This window comes from Cnephaeus nilssonii (assembly GCF_951640355.1).
Source record: "Cnephaeus nilssonii genome assembly, chromosome: 10".
NCBI lineage: Eukaryota > Metazoa > Chordata > Mammalia > Chiroptera > Vespertilionidae > Cnephaeus > Cnephaeus nilssonii.
In genome coordinates this window covers 48,317,729-48,337,621 of record NC_137081.1, presented here as the reverse complement: position 1 = coordinate 48,337,621, position 19,893 = coordinate 48,317,729, and the positions used below count along the sequence as shown (strand labels likewise).

At 44.0% G+C, this 19,893-nt stretch overlaps 1 protein-coding gene across 2 annotated transcripts in view; it reads right to left on the bottom strand.

The window, feature by feature from the left end:
* STK39 (serine/threonine kinase 39) overlaps positions 1–19,893 on the bottom strand; it is a 274,586-nt gene that overhangs the window by 204,858 nt on the left and 49,835 nt on the right. For both annotated transcript variants that reach the window (XM_079783234.1, XM_079783235.1), the window contains exon 2: positions 8,132–8,244. In XM_079783234.1, the coding sequence (XP_079639360.1) occupies positions 8,132–8,244 (113 nt within the window). The remainder of the gene's footprint in view (positions 1–8,131; positions 8,245–19,893) is intronic.

The window sequence follows — 19,893 nt, the reverse complement described above, 5'->3', positions numbered from 1 at the left end:
TAATACAATACTTTAAGTAGCAGAATTTTTTCAAAAAGAAAAAACCCAATAAACTCCTATGATTTCAAATGTCAGCCAAGCAATGGATAAAAGATTGACGAAGCTCTTATTTAAGAGCAGTGTATTTTTCTGGACTGTCATTTTCAATCATGAAAAATATCACTGTGAGATTTATTTAATTATGAGAAATTACATAATACATATGCAGAAAACGCTTGCCTCTTTTATATAAGAGAAACAACAGGGAAATATTCAAGGAAGAGTAAGTCAAATATTCTGGCTTGTACCACTTACAAATGAATCAACCAATGCCCCTTACCACTTAAGTTTTGTAATTATTTTCAGATGATTTGGTATCTGTGTTTATCTAAGTACAGTGCAGTTGAAGGAGGCATTAGATATGGAGAAAGTTTAGATATTTTGAAGACAGGGCAACATTTTAAGAAATCAGAAAAAGGGAAGCATAAATTCGATGATAGCCACAATAGGTGTTTGCAGAAGCTGTAGATAGCAGTTGTACAGAGGTAAAGTGTCATGGGAGCTGGAGGTCTGGAAAATCCCGAGAAATCATGATGGGTCAATATCTACTTGCTGACAGAATAGGATGTACATCCTGGGGTTTTGATCGTGATGTCACAAAATTGGGCACTCTGCAAAAACTGTTTGAAAACAAACTAAAGAATTTTGCTTGGAAATGTAGAAGCTGCCAGTGTAGTTATTCTCTTGAAAAGGAACAAGGAGGGGGAAGAAAGCAAAGCATAAAACAAAGATGTTGAAATACTACAGGAAAATTCCACGGGGAAGAGCCATTTTCTTTAGTTGGCTACAACTAACAGCACTTCAGCAAACAGGCAGAGGATGCCTGGGAGGTTCTGAAAGCTCTTTAGTTGGAATCTGAATCAGACTCAGCCATCAACAACGACTGTGTGAGCAGGTAGTTGCCAATCACTGGGAGTACTGTTAAAAGGAAAATCGAAGACTTTAGGACAACAGGATCACAAAGAATTCTTCTTGTCAGCCAATTGATGCTGCTGGAAACCGCCAGACCAACTGTTGGCACTGCTGCTGCCCTGGGTCTTATCACCAAAAGATGAGAATGGGAGGAGAAGGAACGGTGTCTCCTTTGTTGTGGCCCCGGTCCCACGCCTGGGTACAGTCTGCAGCCTGGGATTCTGCCGGTGAACAACTCCCCTGGCAAAAGTGGCAGAAACCCCACTTGCCACTCTCCTGCCTTCCTCCTGAGTTTTCAGAGTCCGTCTTTTTCAGCAGCAGCTTAATGAATCATAGAAATAACCAAACCAAAGTAAGAAAAAAGATAACACAGGAAAGAACCCAAGCAACAACGGTTTTCCAGAAGTCTACAAAGGTGGCAAAAGTAGGGTATTGAGAGAGAGAGAGAGAGAGAGAGAGAGAGAGAGAGAGAGGTAACTGAACTTGTATTCAATCTGGGGAGGCTGTCCCATTTTCTCCTATTCTGAAAATGTTGGGTCTTTCTTTCTGTTACTGAGCACATGTAAGTCCAAAAACACGTGCTCTTGCAATGTCAAGTTCCACTTACTTTAAAAACAAAGAGAGAGATGTGTTCACCATTTTAGAAAGCCATTCCCAACAAAGGTATAAAAACACTTAAAAGTAAATTTAATAATTATATTGAATCAACTATGATATAACTTTTAAATTTGATGTTCCAAAAATGAAAACTGTTTTCTCTAACCAAATCACACACATTCCCAAAATAATGTAATTTCAGAGCTGTAAAAATAACTTAGTTTTCCATATATAGTATTTATTCTCTAATTTCTTAAAAATGCATATCATCAAAATATCCAAAAATTTCTCATTTCTAATTCTGCTCTCAGTTGGACTGGAATTGGGTAAATACAAACACCAAATCACATGAAAATAATTAAAAGCTAAATAGCAAGGGACAAATGACAGCACAAAATTCAATGATTAACACCTGAAATGCTCAAAACAGTGCCATATGAGTGAAGTAGGCTTATATCTGAATTCTGTATCCCTGGTATAAAATATTCTATAAGATACAGCCAAATGTAATTTGTTACCACATGTGATGAGGACTGAGCTGGAATGCAAATAATTAATTTACTAACTAGAAAGTTCTTTAGTTCAAGAAGAATAGAAAAATACTTTCACTGATATGATAAAGAAAACACACATTATAGCTTCCAGCTTTTTAAGCTTTTGTTCTCAAACTGGTATAAATTTTTCTATAATAAACAAGATATGCAAAAATATCAACATAACTATAGAGATTAGATAAAACATCACAAGAAAGATTTTTTTTAAAATGTTAAATCTTAATTAAGAGGAATTAAAAAAAAAACCTAACTAGAGGAACTGCTCAGAGGTCCCCAGATATAATAATTTAATTTTTAAATGGTTAGAGAATTAACTAGTCTCTCAAATTTCATTAAAATAAATAAACAAAAATAAAGATGTAGTAGGGGCAGGCTGGGAGAGGTCAATGGGGGAAAAAGGGACATATTGTAATACTTTCAACAATAAAAAAATAAAGATGTAGTAAAAATAGCAAAAAAAAATTACCATTAGGCAAAGTAAATATATAGAGTTTTATTTTCCAAAATAACCTTCAAGTCATAGCTAATTCATTCCTCTAAAGAGAAGGAAGGAAGGAGGACTGAAAAGGAGGAGAGAAAAGGGAGGAAGAAAGGGAGAACGGAGAGGAGGAGGTGAGTAAGGAGGGAAGAGCAGATCAAGAGAAACAACAAATATTAAAATAGCACTACAGCAGAGAACTCAAGGGCAGTAGCTTTGTTTGGAGGAAATAAAGTTCTTGATTTATCTACAAATACTATCGAGATGAATAAAATATCTTTACAGAGAAGCTACAGGAGGAGAAGGGCATATACCAGAATTTTTCTGGCTCCACTAGAAGCTCTTCCCTTGGGTACACAGGGGAAAGAGATGGCACACTCTACACCCACATCTATGCATTGAGAGTGGACTTTCACTGTTACACCGCAATACTGGAGTGGCTTGACTCTCTCCTAAGTTATAAACAAAGCGTAATTTGCTAGTAATTACTGTTTTTGTCCAAGCAATTTTAAAGTGATTTCATTAAATAATTAATTGTAAAGTACATACAGTCACAAACTTTGATGATGAAAATAAAGTAGGATTCCTTAGTGAATGAACGAGGACCCTGGGACCAGAGGTGAAACTGACTTGTCCAACGTCCTTGATCCCAGTGAAGATCACAGGCCCCTGACTCAGGAGCTCTTTTCCCTCTACCGTAAGTTTCAGCCTGCATCAGTTTTGTACAGTTTTTTTAAATGACTTTGCTCACATTTGTCACCCATCACAGACTAAAATATTTTAAAGATCATTACATATTAGTTTATAATCACTAAGCTAGACTTTTTTTTCTTTTCATTTATTTTTGTAAGAATGAAATTTTTGCCTGGCCCCCGAGTCCTGACTTCCACACATACAGCTCACCTGTCCCTAGAAATTAAACTGTAAGTTTTGGTGGCATTGATGTATGAGAAAGAATGAGAAAATGCTACTCAGTTTTCTATGACTAGGTACAAAAAAAACAAAACAACAACAACAACAGACTAAAAATATGAGAACTCAAGTCTAGAGGAAAGAATGAGAATGATATAAAGTCTAAAAATCGTAAATAAAGTCAAGCACAATAGTGACCCAAAATGCTAATCAATTCCTGGGAAAAATAAAACAGAGTGCTCTGAAGGTTGGAAGAGCGGGCTTTAGGATAAATAAAAGGACTATTCACATTTATAGAATTCATTGTCACCTAGTGATAAAGATTGAAAAGACAGATGATTTTAGAAAGAGCAGATTAATCCCTCACTCACGTAATGGATTTTAAGGGAAGTCAAGTGTGCCCTGGAGTAGCATCCCTAACCTTTGAGGTTGACCACAAACCAGAGAACCAAGTTTTTTCAAGAAACCTCGAGGCCATCTTCACATAGAATATACTAGTCTGCATGACAGTGGGTCAGACCCTTTTAACAAATTTTAAATTCCTTTTGGAAAGCAAGAAGCCCTCAATGGAATATAAATGAGAGAACCTATCGCTCTGCTAACCATTTCTAGGCAAACAGGAGGAAAAAGTGCAGAAAGAGAGCCATAGCTAAAAACAAACAAACAAACAAACAAAACACCTCACCAACTCAGTAAAAAAAAAAAAAAAAGAAAACACTCAATTACTAGTGAAAGGCTTCCCAAGAAACAGGAACCCTCTTTGTTTTCCCATCACCTAGTTCAGTTCCTACGCTCTAGTGAGGTTTAATAATTATGGATTTAACACATTCTGCTCTAAATCTACAAATATCTCCCAAAGGATGTTAAAATAAGTATAGTCATTTGTACTACTGTAGGATTAGCAAATACGGGGATAACAACAAAAGTGGGATTAACAAACCTCAGAAATTATGTAAGCATCTAGGTTGGGATAGTCAGGCATATAGAACAGACCAGTGACACTCCCTTAGCTCCTGGAAAATTAACCACCAAGATCTTCACAGCGAGAAAGATCAGGATCTAGTTAAAGGCCAAAGTCCGAAACATAGATGAAAATTTAAAAGAATGCATCTCAAAAATAATCAATTTAGATCAACTAACTGCTATTCATGTGTTGCCAAGGAAAACATTTATTCTAAAGTGTTTTAATTGCTGTTAAAAGGAAATGAATGTTTAGTGAGCATATACTTTTGTCCATATATATATATATATATATATATATATATATATACCCAAAACTCATCCTTTTCATGGGCCTAAACGCAATGTAGAGACTTGTTAAGTATTTACTAAATAAATTAATACATGTATATGAGATCTAGAACCAAACTGCCTTTGAGGAATATTACAGTGCTCATTTCAATGGAACAAATTTTATTTAAATTGCCAATTATTTAGCACCAATGATCTCATCTAACATTCTTCCCTTCATTTTAAGAGAAGCTGGCACTATAATTATCACTTTGCTTCAGAAATCATGAAATCAGTTGAATCCTTCTTCAGCCAAACCTGGAACAAATTAATCCTATTATGGCAGGAAAATCTACTAATAGCCTCCACCCCACACAGAAGCAGAGTTCAGGGCCAGCTGTCCAAAACTGTGCTGTGCCTTCATATCTGGCCTCTGTGTGTAAATCCCACCTTACTCTGGGAGTTAAGGTTCAAGGGGGGTAGGGACGGGTGGAGAGTATGGGGTGGGAGGTGATACAGTTTCAGCAGGGGAGGCAGATGTCCCAATAGCCAGCAGACAGTTGATAATTGCGACTTCTATGACATCAACTCACACAAGATAAGGGTTCCAGTGACTATTGTTTCTTATAAGAACAATGGCTTCCAGTTAACACATGGCACAGAGTGAAATGATGCAGAGCACTGACCTGCATATAGTGCACACACACAGAGAATTAAAGGATGATGAGGACACCGGATGTCCAAACTGCCAAAATGTGAACCCACAGAGATAATAAAAGCGCGGGTACCAGCAGCGCTGGAAATGGAAAGGATTACAGCAACATTGCACCACACAATCTCATGTGCCAATTGCTAGACCACAAAAGCCTGGCACCATCAGACAACCTATACTATACATTCCATTTGTTTTTGTTTGCAAAGGACCTGGCAGTAAGACATCCCAAAAAACCATCACCATCCCCACCCCATCTCTAAACATATCAAGGTCAAAGGCTCAAGATAAAAGAAAGATCAAAGCAATAACACAAAATACCTTTTTTAATGAAAATAGATAATCATCCTATATAATAAAAGGCTAATATGCAAATCAACTGAGCGGTGGAACAACTGGTCGCTATGACGTGCACTGACCACCAGGGGGTAGATGTTCAACGCAGGAGCTGCCCCCTGGTGGTCAGTGTGCTCCCACAGAAGCCGGGCTCTGGCGAGCACAGCAGCAGTGGCGGGAGCCTCTCCCACCTCCATGACAGTGCTAAGGATATCTGACTGATGGCTTAGGCCCACTCCCAGAAGCGGAACTAAGCCATCAGTCAGACATCCCCCGAGGGCTCCCAGACTGCGAGAGGGCACAGGCCAGGCTGAGGGACCCCACCAAATACATGAATTTCATGCACCAGGCCCCTAGTGCATATACATTAACACAATATGGGAATTAAGGGGGGGGGGGAGGGAGATAAGCAAACCCACAAATCCTATGACCTTAGATTAATGGAGTTAAGCATAAAGACATAAAAGCAGAAGTCCTTATACTGAGAGCTCCGCCTAAATCACAGGTACCTCCAAACAACACTGAAGCAGAGAAAAGAGCCTGGAATGATTGTCTCCCATGACCTCCACTTGGACCCTTACACAGCTACCGATAGCTAATGAAAAGCCAGCGGAGGGAAACACGGATGCTTTGGGCAACAATGAGATCTTGGTGGAGGCCAGGGACCATGGCACTGGCCCAGATGGCAGGTCCCAGAACTCAGACACTGCGAACATAAAGCTTATCCACATTCTGTACAGTATTCTGCTGGTGGCAAAAGGATGGCTGTGAGACCTACAACAGAGCACCACAACCAAATACATGGGCAAATTCTTCAGTGATATTTCCTAACAGTGCATAAGTTTAAAGGTATACTCCAAATTTTTTAAAAAACAAACGTATACTGAGGGTAGCCATAGAATTCGAGGCTCCTAAAGCCATCTTAGAGACCTTCCCATTCAACTCTCTTTTAAAATAGGGCAAAGTTGTTAGGTAACTTGACTGCAGTCAAAGGACAAGTTAGTGGCAGAAGCAGGACCTGACTCTCCCCACAGTTCGTTCAACACTTTTTCCACTCAGGGAAAGTGACCTTGAAAACCGGTCAGAGGGTAAAGGCACAATTTTATTGGTCACGGTAACAGCAAGCCACACAAGTACACAGTAACAGTTTCAGTGAGAGAAAAGCACCCAGAGGGTAAAAGCCTTCAATGTAGGCAACATTTTTTAAGTTGACATTAAATTATGGAAGCCCTTGCTTTAATCCGAGTTTATGCTGGCAATCTGATGCTTCAATCCCAGTGAAATCTATGCCTTGTGTAGCCTAATTTAAAATGTAAGGCCAAACAGATCTGGAAAAGTACAGCCTATCCTTGTACTTAATTTATACTATAGTGGGCTGTAATTAAGCCTGAAATAAAAGCTATATTCTGAGTAAAGACAAAAAGCTCTTGTTAATGGCATTCCATTCCTAATGTAGAATATAACAAAAGCCTTCTTCATTTGGAGCCAGCCGTCATTATAGTTTGTAGCTTGTACGGGGCTGTTGGACTAATGTTTGCACTGGGATTAGTGTTGGGATAACCGATCAGTTAACTCCTCCACTATGGTCTTCTATTATTCTCAAATAAATGGCCAAAAGTCAAAGAAGAAAATTGGCAGGCAGAACGACAACTATATTTATGAGATTAAACTCGCAAACCCTTCACAGTTTGCCGGGCAACTAATAAACCATTTGCCAAGCTGTTCATTTAATAATGAGTCAGTTAAGCCAAAAGCAAATGTTCCTTCAACCAACCAATGCTACCCGCATTACAGCCACGCTGACAAGCTCCAATTATTTATGTGGTGTACTTCATTGACAATAAGAAGTACAAGTTGCCATCTACTAAAACAACAAGCTCCTCTTACTGGCCCAACATAAGCTACCCTGCAGTATTCTGAGTAAGTGGGATCTGTAGGTGATTTGGTAATTCAGGAAAGCCAAAACGACCAACGCACTGTTTGGGGAGTAATTCCTATTTGTGTCACGATTCTAGACTGAGGGCCAGAAACTCCCCACCTCACCCTGCCGTCAGCATCACATGACCTTAGATCATCTAACTGGGTCTGTTCCCTGGTTTTATAAACTAGTGTCAACACTGAGACCCTCCCCACCCAGGAATTATGAGGGCTGAGCAAAATACTGTTTGTCCAAGCACAGCACGCTGTACTCTGCAACACAATCAGAAGGTCCAGTGTAATGAATCGGGGGGGCGGGGGGGGGAGTGTGGAGGCTGCATTCTGAGAGATGCACGTCTCAAATCCCACCACGCTGCCTGAGCTCTCTCCTCTCCTGCTTCTCGCACCCATTCCACAGACCCATAGCCCTTCACTTTTACTTACTAGTAGCTCGTCCATGCTGGTCTGGCATTTTTCCAAGTTGATCCGCTTTATTGCCACACGTTCTTGCCTGGGTTTGCATAGGGCAGCCTGAACCACAGCAGTAGCTCCGCTGCCTGAAAAGAAATAGAACAACATAAGCTATCAAACACTTTCTGGTAACTATTCACAACACCCCCCCCCCCCCTTCACCACTATCTTTTTTAAAAGGTCTTCTATTCAAAGTATTCAAAACATTACTATATGGCATGTTTTTACAGAATTTCTTAAGTAGGAAATAATTATCTGGAGGGAGGAAAAAAGGAAACACTGGGCTTTTCTACAGGATAAAAGGGCTGAGCTTCCCAATCCAGGAAGGTGACCCCATCAAAAGAGCTCCCTTGGATACAACGCGTTCACTGCCGCCCACAACAAAGGGACATGAGCATCAAGCACAACCCTGCACGGCAGCCATCGCCATCCTCAGGTCATGGTATTTTCTAACATCAATGCCTTTTAAAAAGCTCAGGCTCTTCTTCCACGTCAGCCCAAACCAAACCAAACCGCTTCAGCCTGAGCTCCTTAGGGTTTCCATGAGGTACTGTGGCAACTCACTTATCAGCTCTGAGCACCCTTGGAGCCTACTTCTCTTGCGCTTGCTCTACAATTAGAAAAAACAGAAATCAACCTGAGTGGAAAGCGCGACTTCCAAGGATGCCAAACAAAAGGATACAAATGTGTAATTACGAAAGCTGTCGGCATTCACGTGAATTGTATTTCCTACTCCTAAGGTTTCCCGATCGCTACCTAATGCACTCAAAACCCCTAGGAGACCGAGTCATGTCGTTATTCATATTTTTAAAAGAGCAAAATGTAGACATGTAATGATTTGTGGCAGAGCACAGAGAGCTCCTAATCGGATTTACTAGTATTCCACGGGGGCAAAAGAGACCTCTAGGTTAAGGCATCTCCGCTCTGCAAAGAATAACAAAGATCTCCTTCCAAGACTGGCGATGAGAAGCACAGCCTGTGCTCAGGACTGTGCAAAAGGGCCCAGGAGTGACCGGATACCATCCTCCTTACAGTTTTGCTTTTTCCAGGCACTGCTTCTCCAATCAACTATCTTCAAAGGGGAGAAGGAGCATCTTTTGGCCACAAGGAAGAGATCAGCACTAGGTTATCTTGTATGTGTCAGGAAGGCAGGGCATTTCTAGTGCAGACCCAGGCTTTACCCCTCAAGGAAGTGCACGGATGGGGGTCTGTAGAGCTGAAGTTCTGCCCTTTCTCCTGCCCTGCAGCCTCATGGTCAGCTCTGGGCCCTAACTGACCCGCCCACTCCAGCAGATCTCCCTAACGCTCCAAAGCCGGGTCTCCAATGTCAAGATCCCCGCTGCAGGAAGTCCAACCTGTGTTCGCTGAGGGTCATGCTGACTTCCACGGCACAGCAGGCACTTCACTCAGACAATTCTCCCTACAAGCCTCTGCTCTTTATTAGCCTCGTTTCATATGTGAGAAACTGACCCATGCAGCTGACAAGTACCTGAGTTGGGACCTGAGTCAGGTCGCCAGACCCCAGACTGTTTCCTACTTCACACAAACCACAGCACACGCTCCCTTCCACCCTCCCTCTGGCTTTGCTAAGGAAATAACTTCTTCTGTCCTATATGGTTGAAGAAAAGAGAAACGGCCGAGAGGGAAGGTTCCCGTGGGCCTCACTCTCTCTAGAGTTCAGTTCCAGGAGCGAGTGCTGTTGTCAGAGGGAGCTGAGAAGGGCCGCCCTGTCCCTAACCTCACTGCCTGCTCCATCAGTGGCTACTCGCAGGCCCGCTGGATTGGCCTCACTGGCCCTGCAGATCACAGCGTGCTGGGCTCAATCCAGAACGCTCCAGATACCAGCGCCAAACACTACAAAGAGCCTGCTGATAACAAAGTGCATTTTTCCAGTCAAGGTCTCCAGAACAGCAGACTGTGGCTGAAGGAGCAGCAGCAGAGAAAGGGACAAGGAGCCAGTTAGCACTGGGTCTGGTACCCAGCAGAGAAGTCAACAAACATCTTTAACCAGCTGCTGATGGGAAGTCCGTCTCAGCCCTACCTGTTGTAAATCTCCCTCCAGTCCCACCCCTCCCACCTTAATCCACATTCCAAACATTCTCAAATCAGGGGGACTGAAAAACAGGGGAACGGAAACCAATTCCCAAAAGGATAAAACAGGTGCATGTAATATGGGGCTACCTCTCCTAGCCAAGTCCTTGGCTACAAAAGCCTCCTGACTTCCACAGACGCATGCAAGACTATGGATACAAATACGAATTCTACAAAGCGGGCGGGAGTAGTGGGAGGACGCTTTTATTAAGAGCTTTACAACTGGAGAATTGTTATTGCTTTACAACAGCTGGCTAAAGAACAACTGGCAGCTCCTCATCTCCATAGAGAATAAATATGAAACGTCATGACCGGAGATGACTGTTTAACCATTCACTGGACAATTTGGGAGACCCTGCTTTGAGTCCAAAGATTTCCTTCAACTAAAGAGAGAACAAGAACAGTATCAGAGGTGCAGGGAGCCTTAAAGACCATCAAGTCCAACCTTCACTTGATGAATGAGGAAGGGAAGGGAAGAGACCTCTCAACCAGAAACCCAATCGGCCAGCCTCCAGAGCAGTGAGAAATAAACTGTTTAAGGCACCCATTCTTTGGTATTCTGTTATGGCAACACGAACTGACCAATCCAAAAGCCTCTCAGTGTCTATTTTAAGTCACTGTCCCACTGTCACCCGTGCTAAATAATGCCATACAAATTGGAACTTCTCAAAAGCCTTCTAATTAAGTTTACAGCAATAAGAGGCAAGATTCAACTGAAGGGCCTGTGGTAACCAGGCCACTATAGTGACCAAGTCTGAGATTAGCAAGACCCTTGAAAAGCAGGTTAGACAGGGATTCTATCCAACCCTGGTCCTTATTCCTTCCATAATGTTGGGCCTAATTTCCCTCCAAACCTCAGCTTCCTTGATGGGCCTAATAAAATATACTTGTAAGGCCTAATAACATAACGTGCTGCACATCCCTGAAAACATCAACTCAATAAATGTTCGGTTCTCTCTCTCTCTGGGACTCATTTCTGCATCTGTAACATGAAAGAGGTAGACTCTATCTGAGTATATATGGCGCCCAAGGGAAAAGGGAGAGGGAAAAGTAGCTATGACTATTTCCCTTTGCTTACCAAAAACATTCAGTTGGTTTAAAAGGGGGAGGAGGCTAAACGGAATATCAGAAACCGAAATGATTTCTAAGGTCTCCTACAGCATGAAGAGTCTAAGAGTCTAAAATATAAGAGAATAATCCAGAAAATTCAGGAACAGCTATGAATTAATATTCTATGGTTAAACTTCTCGCTGCTAATGTACTTTACTAACCTAAAAAATGGTTTTAAAAAACCTTTGTCCATCCAGAGCACATGAGTTCATATCCTAGCCCTGCCACATATGAACTAGCTGCTTATCTTCGGATGACTTTCTCCACTTCCCCATGCCTCAGTTTCTTCATTTATAAGATGGCGATAATAGCACCGAGCTCATAGGGTGGCTGTGATGATCAAATGAATGAATACACTGTAAGCCCCTAAAACTGTGCCTAGCATATAGGAAGCACTAATTAAATCTTAGCTAGTATTACCCCTCAGGGAAATTCCTCCAGGTCAACTTGTGTCCTGCCAATTTGTCGTTTTAATGCTACATAATATTTCATTTTGCTGATGTACCACAATTTATTCAGCCCTTCTTCTATTGGTGAGTACTCTCTTTATTGCAAGTTTCTCACCCTCCCCCCCCCCCATAAGAACAACGTTGCAATAAACATCTGGTAATTTTTAAAATGTAGATTAATTTACAAACATTTCTTTATGTTAAAGTTAAGACATAAAGTAACCCATAAAAGTCAGGATTTTAAAAATAAACCAAATAAAAAGGTATATTGCATTAGCCTCTGACATGAATGGTGACCAGTGGGAGAAGTTCTGTCATCACACCCCACTTAAATGAGGAGCTGCAGGCCAGAAGTTTAATAAGCATTTGCCCATCTCCTGAGCACGTGAAAGGACTCCTTCATGCTATGCTTACCTGTCCTTTCTCAGCGAATATTAACTTTCTCAGGGCTGTCTCGGGCTTTCTCTTTGGAGGTGCTGGCTGGTGGCGTGTAGTAAACAAAACCAATGGCTTAGGTCCAGCTGATGATTTCTTCCAGCTCTCTTTACCCAACTTACTCTATGCGCTCTATTTATATCATGTGTCCAACCTCAAAGCCCCTGCGGCCAATGAGCTCGCATGAGGGCCAGAAGCTGGCCCGGGTGTGAATGGACACACGTGAGCTCTGCAGGGGTGCAGGTGCCGCTCTGCGTGTGCCCATTGTCGCTATGTGAGATGGCTGACCTAGCATGGCAAGAGTCTGATTTTTGCAGGAAGGCTGAAAATCCAGAATTTTGTGTGAGACCTCCCAATGTGTTAACGTTAGCAATTCATTTTTTTAAGTATTAAAATACTGTGAGTCACATAAAAGCTTGCTGTAGACTGTGATTAGCCTCTCTGCGTTACTGCTATTTGGCTTCAGAGGTATACCCTTCCTTCCTGGATGGTCCAATTTTTAAATTATTTGTTAGACAACACATATGAAGTTGCCATTCTTCTAGATAAAAATGATCACATTTCCTACGGTTCAACATAATACAGAAGTGGACGCGGATCCATGGGTCCAAACTGACTTACTACATGCTGCCGCCCACCTCATCCTACTGTTTCACACAAAGAGAAAAGTACCAGAGCTACTCGTCTGCCATGTGATGTGTGCTGTGTGAAAGGAACACGTGCACAGTAAACTCTCACGTCCAACACAAAGAACAGAAACAGAGAGACGGGTGTTCTGTGCCATTTGTCACACGATTCCTTTACAAAACAGACACTACGGCTGGCCTGTCTGGGAAAATGGTACACAGAGCTCGTGTACACACTGCGCTGGGTGCAGGAAAACCACGATTCTCAAGGCAGCTACAAACAGCTGATCCTCCCAAGTGACCTGGCCTGTGTTACAGCCCTTCTGAGGTTGTTGGAGCATATTTAGGGCTTACCTAAATAAATAAATAAATACATACATACATACATACATTCATACATGCATGCATGCATGCATGCAGGTGGAGGTGAGGTGGAGAAATGGCCACTCAGTGAACGTACTTGCATTTCACCCCTTACCTGGATAAACCCCCTCTCTTGGGAAAGCATGGCTTGCTAATATCTTCAGAGATCACAGACCTCACACCAAAGAAAAGCAGCACTTACGTAACTCAGCAAGAACCATCCGATAGCACAGAAAAACAAAAAGTAGCCTGGGGTTCTGATCATAAGAGAGATAGAAGGAAACTGGTGTGTGGAATCAAATTGGAATGAATGAAATGTCAATAAACTCACCTTGAACCTCAAGCTACATCTAAGCCAAAAAATTGAATTTAAAAAAATTGAAAAAAATCTATATTTACTACATAGAATAGTAAGGGGGTGGATTGGATTACCTAACATGAAGAAAATCACTAGAGATGTCATTAGGAGGTACGGTGAAATTCCAAGCACCAGGTTAAGAGGGAATGGTCTGTAGGTGATAAGGAGCTGCTACAGAGCAAACTCTAATTTCCATCTAATTAAACATGATTAATATTGGGACTTACTCCTAGTCACTTTTTGTTTTCTTAATGACACACATTAGCTAAAAAAAAAAATCACTCTGTGAATATATTTATTTGCCAGCTAAGAAAACAACAATTAGTCTGAAGAGCACTCAGAGGCAGACCCCCTCAAAGGTGAAACTGTATTGTAGGATTCTAGTCCTAATGTTGACGCTGACCAACCTGAAACTTGGAGTAAACAGAATCGCCATCAGTGATGGCATTTATTTTTCAAGAAAAAGACTATCCTGTTTTGATTGAGGAGGGGCACCCAGGTGTTGACAGCCTAGTCCCAGGGATTGGCTATGATTCACTTGAGATGCTGCTACCTTCCTTAACAACACCAAGCAGAGTTAGTCGCGTCCTCTCTGCTCCCAGAGATTCGCTACTGCCTCGTCGTAGGACTCACATGCTCGTGGAGTCTCCCTCCACCTCGTTACTCCTAGAACCAGCCCTGTCACAGAGGCCCCTGGCCACTGCTCAGCATGTGGGAGTCACACGAAATGAGGCAGGCTAAAATAAAGCAGGGCCTTCCGTGATTCTCCTGCAGTATAAAGAGGTGATATAAAACACCTAACAACGTGAAGCGGTGACAGATAGGAGCTGATGACAGCCCTCAAAATCCACCTCAGGAAACACCACAGCAGGCCCTACACTGCAGGAGGGACACATTCCTACAGAGCAAACGGGACTTTTATACTCATTTAAAGGTCACTTTGAAGTCCTTGCACCCTGCAAACTCAAAGCCCCATGATCTGGCAGGGCTGAAAAAACTTCCTGTTCTGTTCTGAGGGGGCAGCAACAACTCTCAGCAAAACCCACTCGTTTTACTGATTAAATCGACCAAGAAGAAGCCAACATTCCACAAAGGAATGTCCATTGCTAGTCTCACAGATAAACAGATACACCCACTGGCAAAGGCCAAAAGACACAAATGACCTGGTTCTAATATGGTACGATGGCTGCTCCAGTCTTAAGCCTGGACACGGGAAGGGCTCTAAATGGAAAAGGAAGAGCCAGTATCTACTCTGACATCAGTTGCATTCACCCCTTCTCAGCTACACGCATGTTGCCTTTGTGTGAAGAAGAAAAAGGTATCCCTCTGAACGACAGCAACCTGGGAGTGCAAGGCCTGAAGGGTAGACAGCACAACTGGGAGGGAACCTCCTCTCTCCAGCAAACTGCATCAGAGCTTGTTGGGCTGAACTAGGGTTAGATGTTCAGCTCCATGGGCAACGTAGGACCTTGGTGGCCTTTGGTCAAAGTTAACATACCCAAAGCCCCTATTCTTTAACAAAGAAAATTAGTAAAGTTTGTTTCTAAGCCCCAGGACAACAACTCAAAGAAATAGCCCCATGAGAAGGCCCTGGATTAAGACAGATTTTCTCAAAGCCTCTGAGACTGGGTAACTACATTAGAAACACCTAAGATATCCTATACAATAAAAGTCTAATATGCAAATCAACCAAACTGCAGAAGGACTAGCAGAACAACAGGTCGCTATGACGCACACTGACCACCAAGGGGCAGAGGCTCAACACAGGAGCTGTCCCCTGGTGGTCAGTGGGCTCCCACAGGGGGAGCCACTCAGCCAGGAGCCGGGCTCACAGCTGGCTGGCGCAGCAGCAGTAGCAGGAGTCTCTCCCACCTCTGTGGCAGTGCTAAGGAGCAGTGAGCCAAGAGGTAAGAAGCAGCAAGCAGGTGGGTGGTAAGGAGCGAGGGATCCCGGACTGCGAGAGGGCACAGGCTGGGCTGAGGGACCCTCCCCCACCCCCCACCTCCCCAGTGCACGCATTTCGTGCACGGGGCCTCTAGTCTGTTTATAAAGCTGATTCTTGAGACCATGTCCAATCGACTGAATCAGAATTATTGCCACTGGAGGCCTGGAATCTGCATTTTAGTAAGTTTCTCCAGCGATTCCCCTATTCTCTTAAGAATCATGAACCCAGGATACCGGCTTCTCTCCCCTGCTCCCTTGCCAGGACACCAGGTCTTCAGAACATGTATCAGGGGCCAGTTGGGAAACTGGCCAGATTCCACTGAATATACATAAATAATTGGTTCAACAGGTGTGAGAGACCTGAAAAGACTGACAGACACAGACCAGAGTAACTTTAGGAAGCAGCACCCACGCCTGGGGCTGGGGAATTCAAAGGGGGTCTGGGGTCATCAGAATCTAACAGATTAGAGGAGACCCACAGAGCTGGGACCCAGACTGCTGAGGGGCAGGTGCTGACCCCTCGGGATCTCTGAGGAAGGACCGTCAGTGCGAGTCCGCATGAGGCTGGGACCACTTATCCAGGGCTGGCTGGTGATGGCATCTCCGAGAAGCACAGGAGGCTGGTTCCAGGATATAGAAAGATGGAGACCCAAACCCCTGCTGCTGCAGTGAAAGGCCCTTTCTGGAAGGAAGCTGACGGGACAGGTAAGCAAACGGGATGGAGCATGTCCCTTCTCCCCCTCCAGCTTCCCAGAATTCCCCCAGCACCCCTATTAGAGTTTAACAGGCAAAGAAGAAATGTGCTTGGTACCAGCCCAATAAGCAGTCAATCTGGAAAGGTCCATCTAAGGCTTAAGACAGGCACTTAATCGGGAGCCCAGGGGCACACAATGTCCATGAGTCCAAGAGGCCGGGGCCTAGGCCAAGTTCCACCTAACAACAGCCAGGCATCTTTACCTTTTTTCAATTCTCATTTCACCCTGTTTTCAAACAGAATTCCTAACTTGACCCTTTCTCATGTCTAACACTCCCCAAATGTTCACTTTGCACTTCCCAGCCCCGCCCCGCCCCACTGCACTTCCCCCTGGTCATGTAGTAGCTATGAGTGGGAGTCTGTGGCCAGACAGCCCCACCGGCCCTGTGACCTCAGGCAAGCTGCTTGTGTGTTTGTGCCTCAGTGTCACCCATTATAAAAAGGGAACGACAATAGCCATCTACCTCACAGGATGGCTACTGATATTAAATGAGATAATGCACGCAACCATAATACAAATGGACGCGTCTGGCACTTAAGTGTTTAACTGTGTTTTGACTATTAATATTAATATTATAAACAGTGTGATTATCCTAGATACCAAGATGGACACTAGAACTAGATCTACTACAAGTTTGGTTTTTTTTTTAAAGCCTTTCAACCCCCTCCCCATCCCCCATCACCACGGCTCCCAGGGAGCCCCAGTTCCTGCCAGCCTCTAATGCACTCCACCTCCTTGCACCCTGCTTATTCATAGCCAGCGCTGACAACTAACTACTAGACTACCTGATTCGATGTACAGAAAATTAGGGAGGGAAATGATTCACTGTTTCAGATCCACTTCTCCGGTAATCAAATCTTTGGCTACCACATCCATGAAGCAGTAGCAACTAAACAATTTCTCCTAGTTCAAGGACAGAGGGGGGGCGAAGAGGGGGAGTCCATTCATGTTAATGCCACCTACCTGATTTGATCTCCATCTGATTTGATTTTACTCATAATCAAATTCCTGCTTATCTGGTCTCCCCTGGCAACCTGAGGTTCTACCCCCAGTTACAACCACAGAACAGGAAGTAAAGGCAAGAACCTGAGGCTCTCGCCCCAAGTTACAAGCACACAACAGGAAGGAAGGGCAACCCCCACAGCACAGAGTTCTTCTCTCCCCCTCTCTTTGGACGCACTCTCACCCAGAAGCAGGGAGGAGTGATGCCACAGTCTGAAATGCCAGCAGACACGAAGAGGCATGAGGGACATGGAGTGCTGTTTCAGGAACACAAATGTCCAAAGCAGTGGAAAGCAGTGCCCTGGCGATCCCCGCGGGCCCTGAGACCATGGCTGAGTGAGAAGGAAGATGAAGAAACACCCCATGAAGGGCCCCGACAACCCACCAGGCCCTGACAGAAGCAGCAGCATGCGTTCAGCTCCTGCCTCCGCCAGCCCCACCCTGTGGGTCCTCCTAATGGAAGCCACTGGCACGATCCCACGTTCCCACCGGTGGGAGCCTGGCAGGGTCTCAGGAGAACTCTCCCTCCCGTCGTCTTCCGTCTGGGTGCCAAAGTGTTAGGACTATATAAGAACTGCAAGATGAGCAGAGAGCATCCGGGGCCGCTTGGATATCCTGTGAAAAGGTGGGTGCTGATTTAGTGGGTGTGGTGGGGTCTGAGATTCCATGTGTACAAGCTTCCAGGGGATCTTTGAATTGCTAGAGCCCAGGGGATATAGCTGATACCAATCACCCAGAAGTCTTCAGGCACCCACCTCCTAACAGGGGACCAGAAAGTTTAGAAACTTCCAGACTCAACTCCTAGTCCCCCGTGGCTGCCTGGAGAGGAGAAGCAGAAGCCTGAGGAGTCGGGGATGAGAGACACCAGCCTGGGGGTAGCACTCCTTGGCTTGCCAGAGTCCAGGAGGAGCAAATTCCTCTGTAGGGAACCACGCTTGGGAACTTTATGTATGTGCATCAGCCCTTCAAAAAGGAAGATTCAACACCCGTCCCCTTAACCTGTAAGTTTACTACCCCATTTTTAGGTACATTTTCAGAAATTCACTACAGATGAAAGATGAGGACAACTATACTTCCCTGCCTCAATGAATAAAGTGCAACGAAACTTCAGAATTATTTCCCGCAACTATAATTTACTAGTAGTTGGGCTTCAGTTATCTAGGAATTTATTTTATTAATCCAGAAAACATGATTCCTCAACTATCCTGGGTAAGTAAAGGTACACAGTAAACAAAGTGGAACAGCCATATCACTGTATATGCTTTTAATTTAACATATATTGGGCCCCAGTCACACTCACACCAAATAACTAAACTTGATCATAGCAATACTATGTTTAAATTCAACATAGATAAATTACCTGGTACAATATTTCCAGGAAAAGAGCCATTACAAATATTGTTGTTTTTTAATGAAAACTACTTTCTTACAGCATGAGATCCTGATATTTGTGACCATATCTCTAATAGGAAGTAGATGTTATAAGTTTTACTAGGACTTATAGTCAATCATGTATTACCTTTTTTTTATAGCTAGGCTGATTTGATTGATAAGTACTTATTAAAATTGACCTGTTAACAGGTAAACTTGTCCATTTCTTTTCTGTTTCATTTACTACACAAATAAATGATAGTATTTAGTTTTACGTCTTTGCTGTCACGTTTTGGGTCAACTAATACATCTACCTTGAACTCTAAGCTCTTAGAAGGCTAACTACATCCTTGATTTGCCATGTCCACTGGCCAGATGACCCCTCCTGCACATCCTACCTAATAAAATAGTAATATGCAAATTGACCGCACCTTCGCTACGCCCAAGCCACACCCACCAGCCAAAGCCACGCCCGCCAGCCATCAGGGCGAGTATGCAAATTACCCAACAAAGGTGGCGGTTAATTTGCATACGCTGAGGGAGGGAGGAGTGAAGACTGAAGACAACTTAGAAGGAAGAGGGAGGAAAAGCAGAAAGCAAGGTGGCTGCCAGAGGGAAAGCCCGGGTGGGGCGGGGCGGGGCGGGGCGGGGTGGGCGGCAGCGGCGCACGAGTGCAGGCGCGCCGGCACGGCGGCGGCGGCAGCAGCAGCAGCAGCAGCAGCGCACGCGGCTACAGCAGCCACTTGCAGGATTCTTCCTGCAAATGGGCTACTAATCTATATAATAAAAGCCTAAGCGACCACTATGGCGGAATGACCAGAACACCCGGTCACTATGATGCACACTGACCACCAGGGGGCAGACGCTCAACTCAGGAGCTGCCACCTGGTGGTCAGTGCACTCCCACAGGGGGAGCGCCGCTCAGCCAGAAGCCGGGCTCATGGCTAGCGAGCGCAGTGGCAGTGGTAGGAGCCTCTCCCGCACTAAGGAGCAGTGAGCTGAACGGTAAGGAGCAGCGAGCAGGAGGGCAAGGGGTCCTGGACTGCGAGAGGGCACAGGCCGGGCTGAGGGCCCCCATCCCACTCCCAGTGCATGAATTTCATGCACCAGGCCTCTAGTAATGTTAATAAAAACCTGTTGGTGATTATGGTCAGGCCTTCAGGTCTAGGCTCTGGGTACAGCATACAAACCAAAATCCTGAAAAGCCCAAGTTTTAGATTCAATTAGCTTC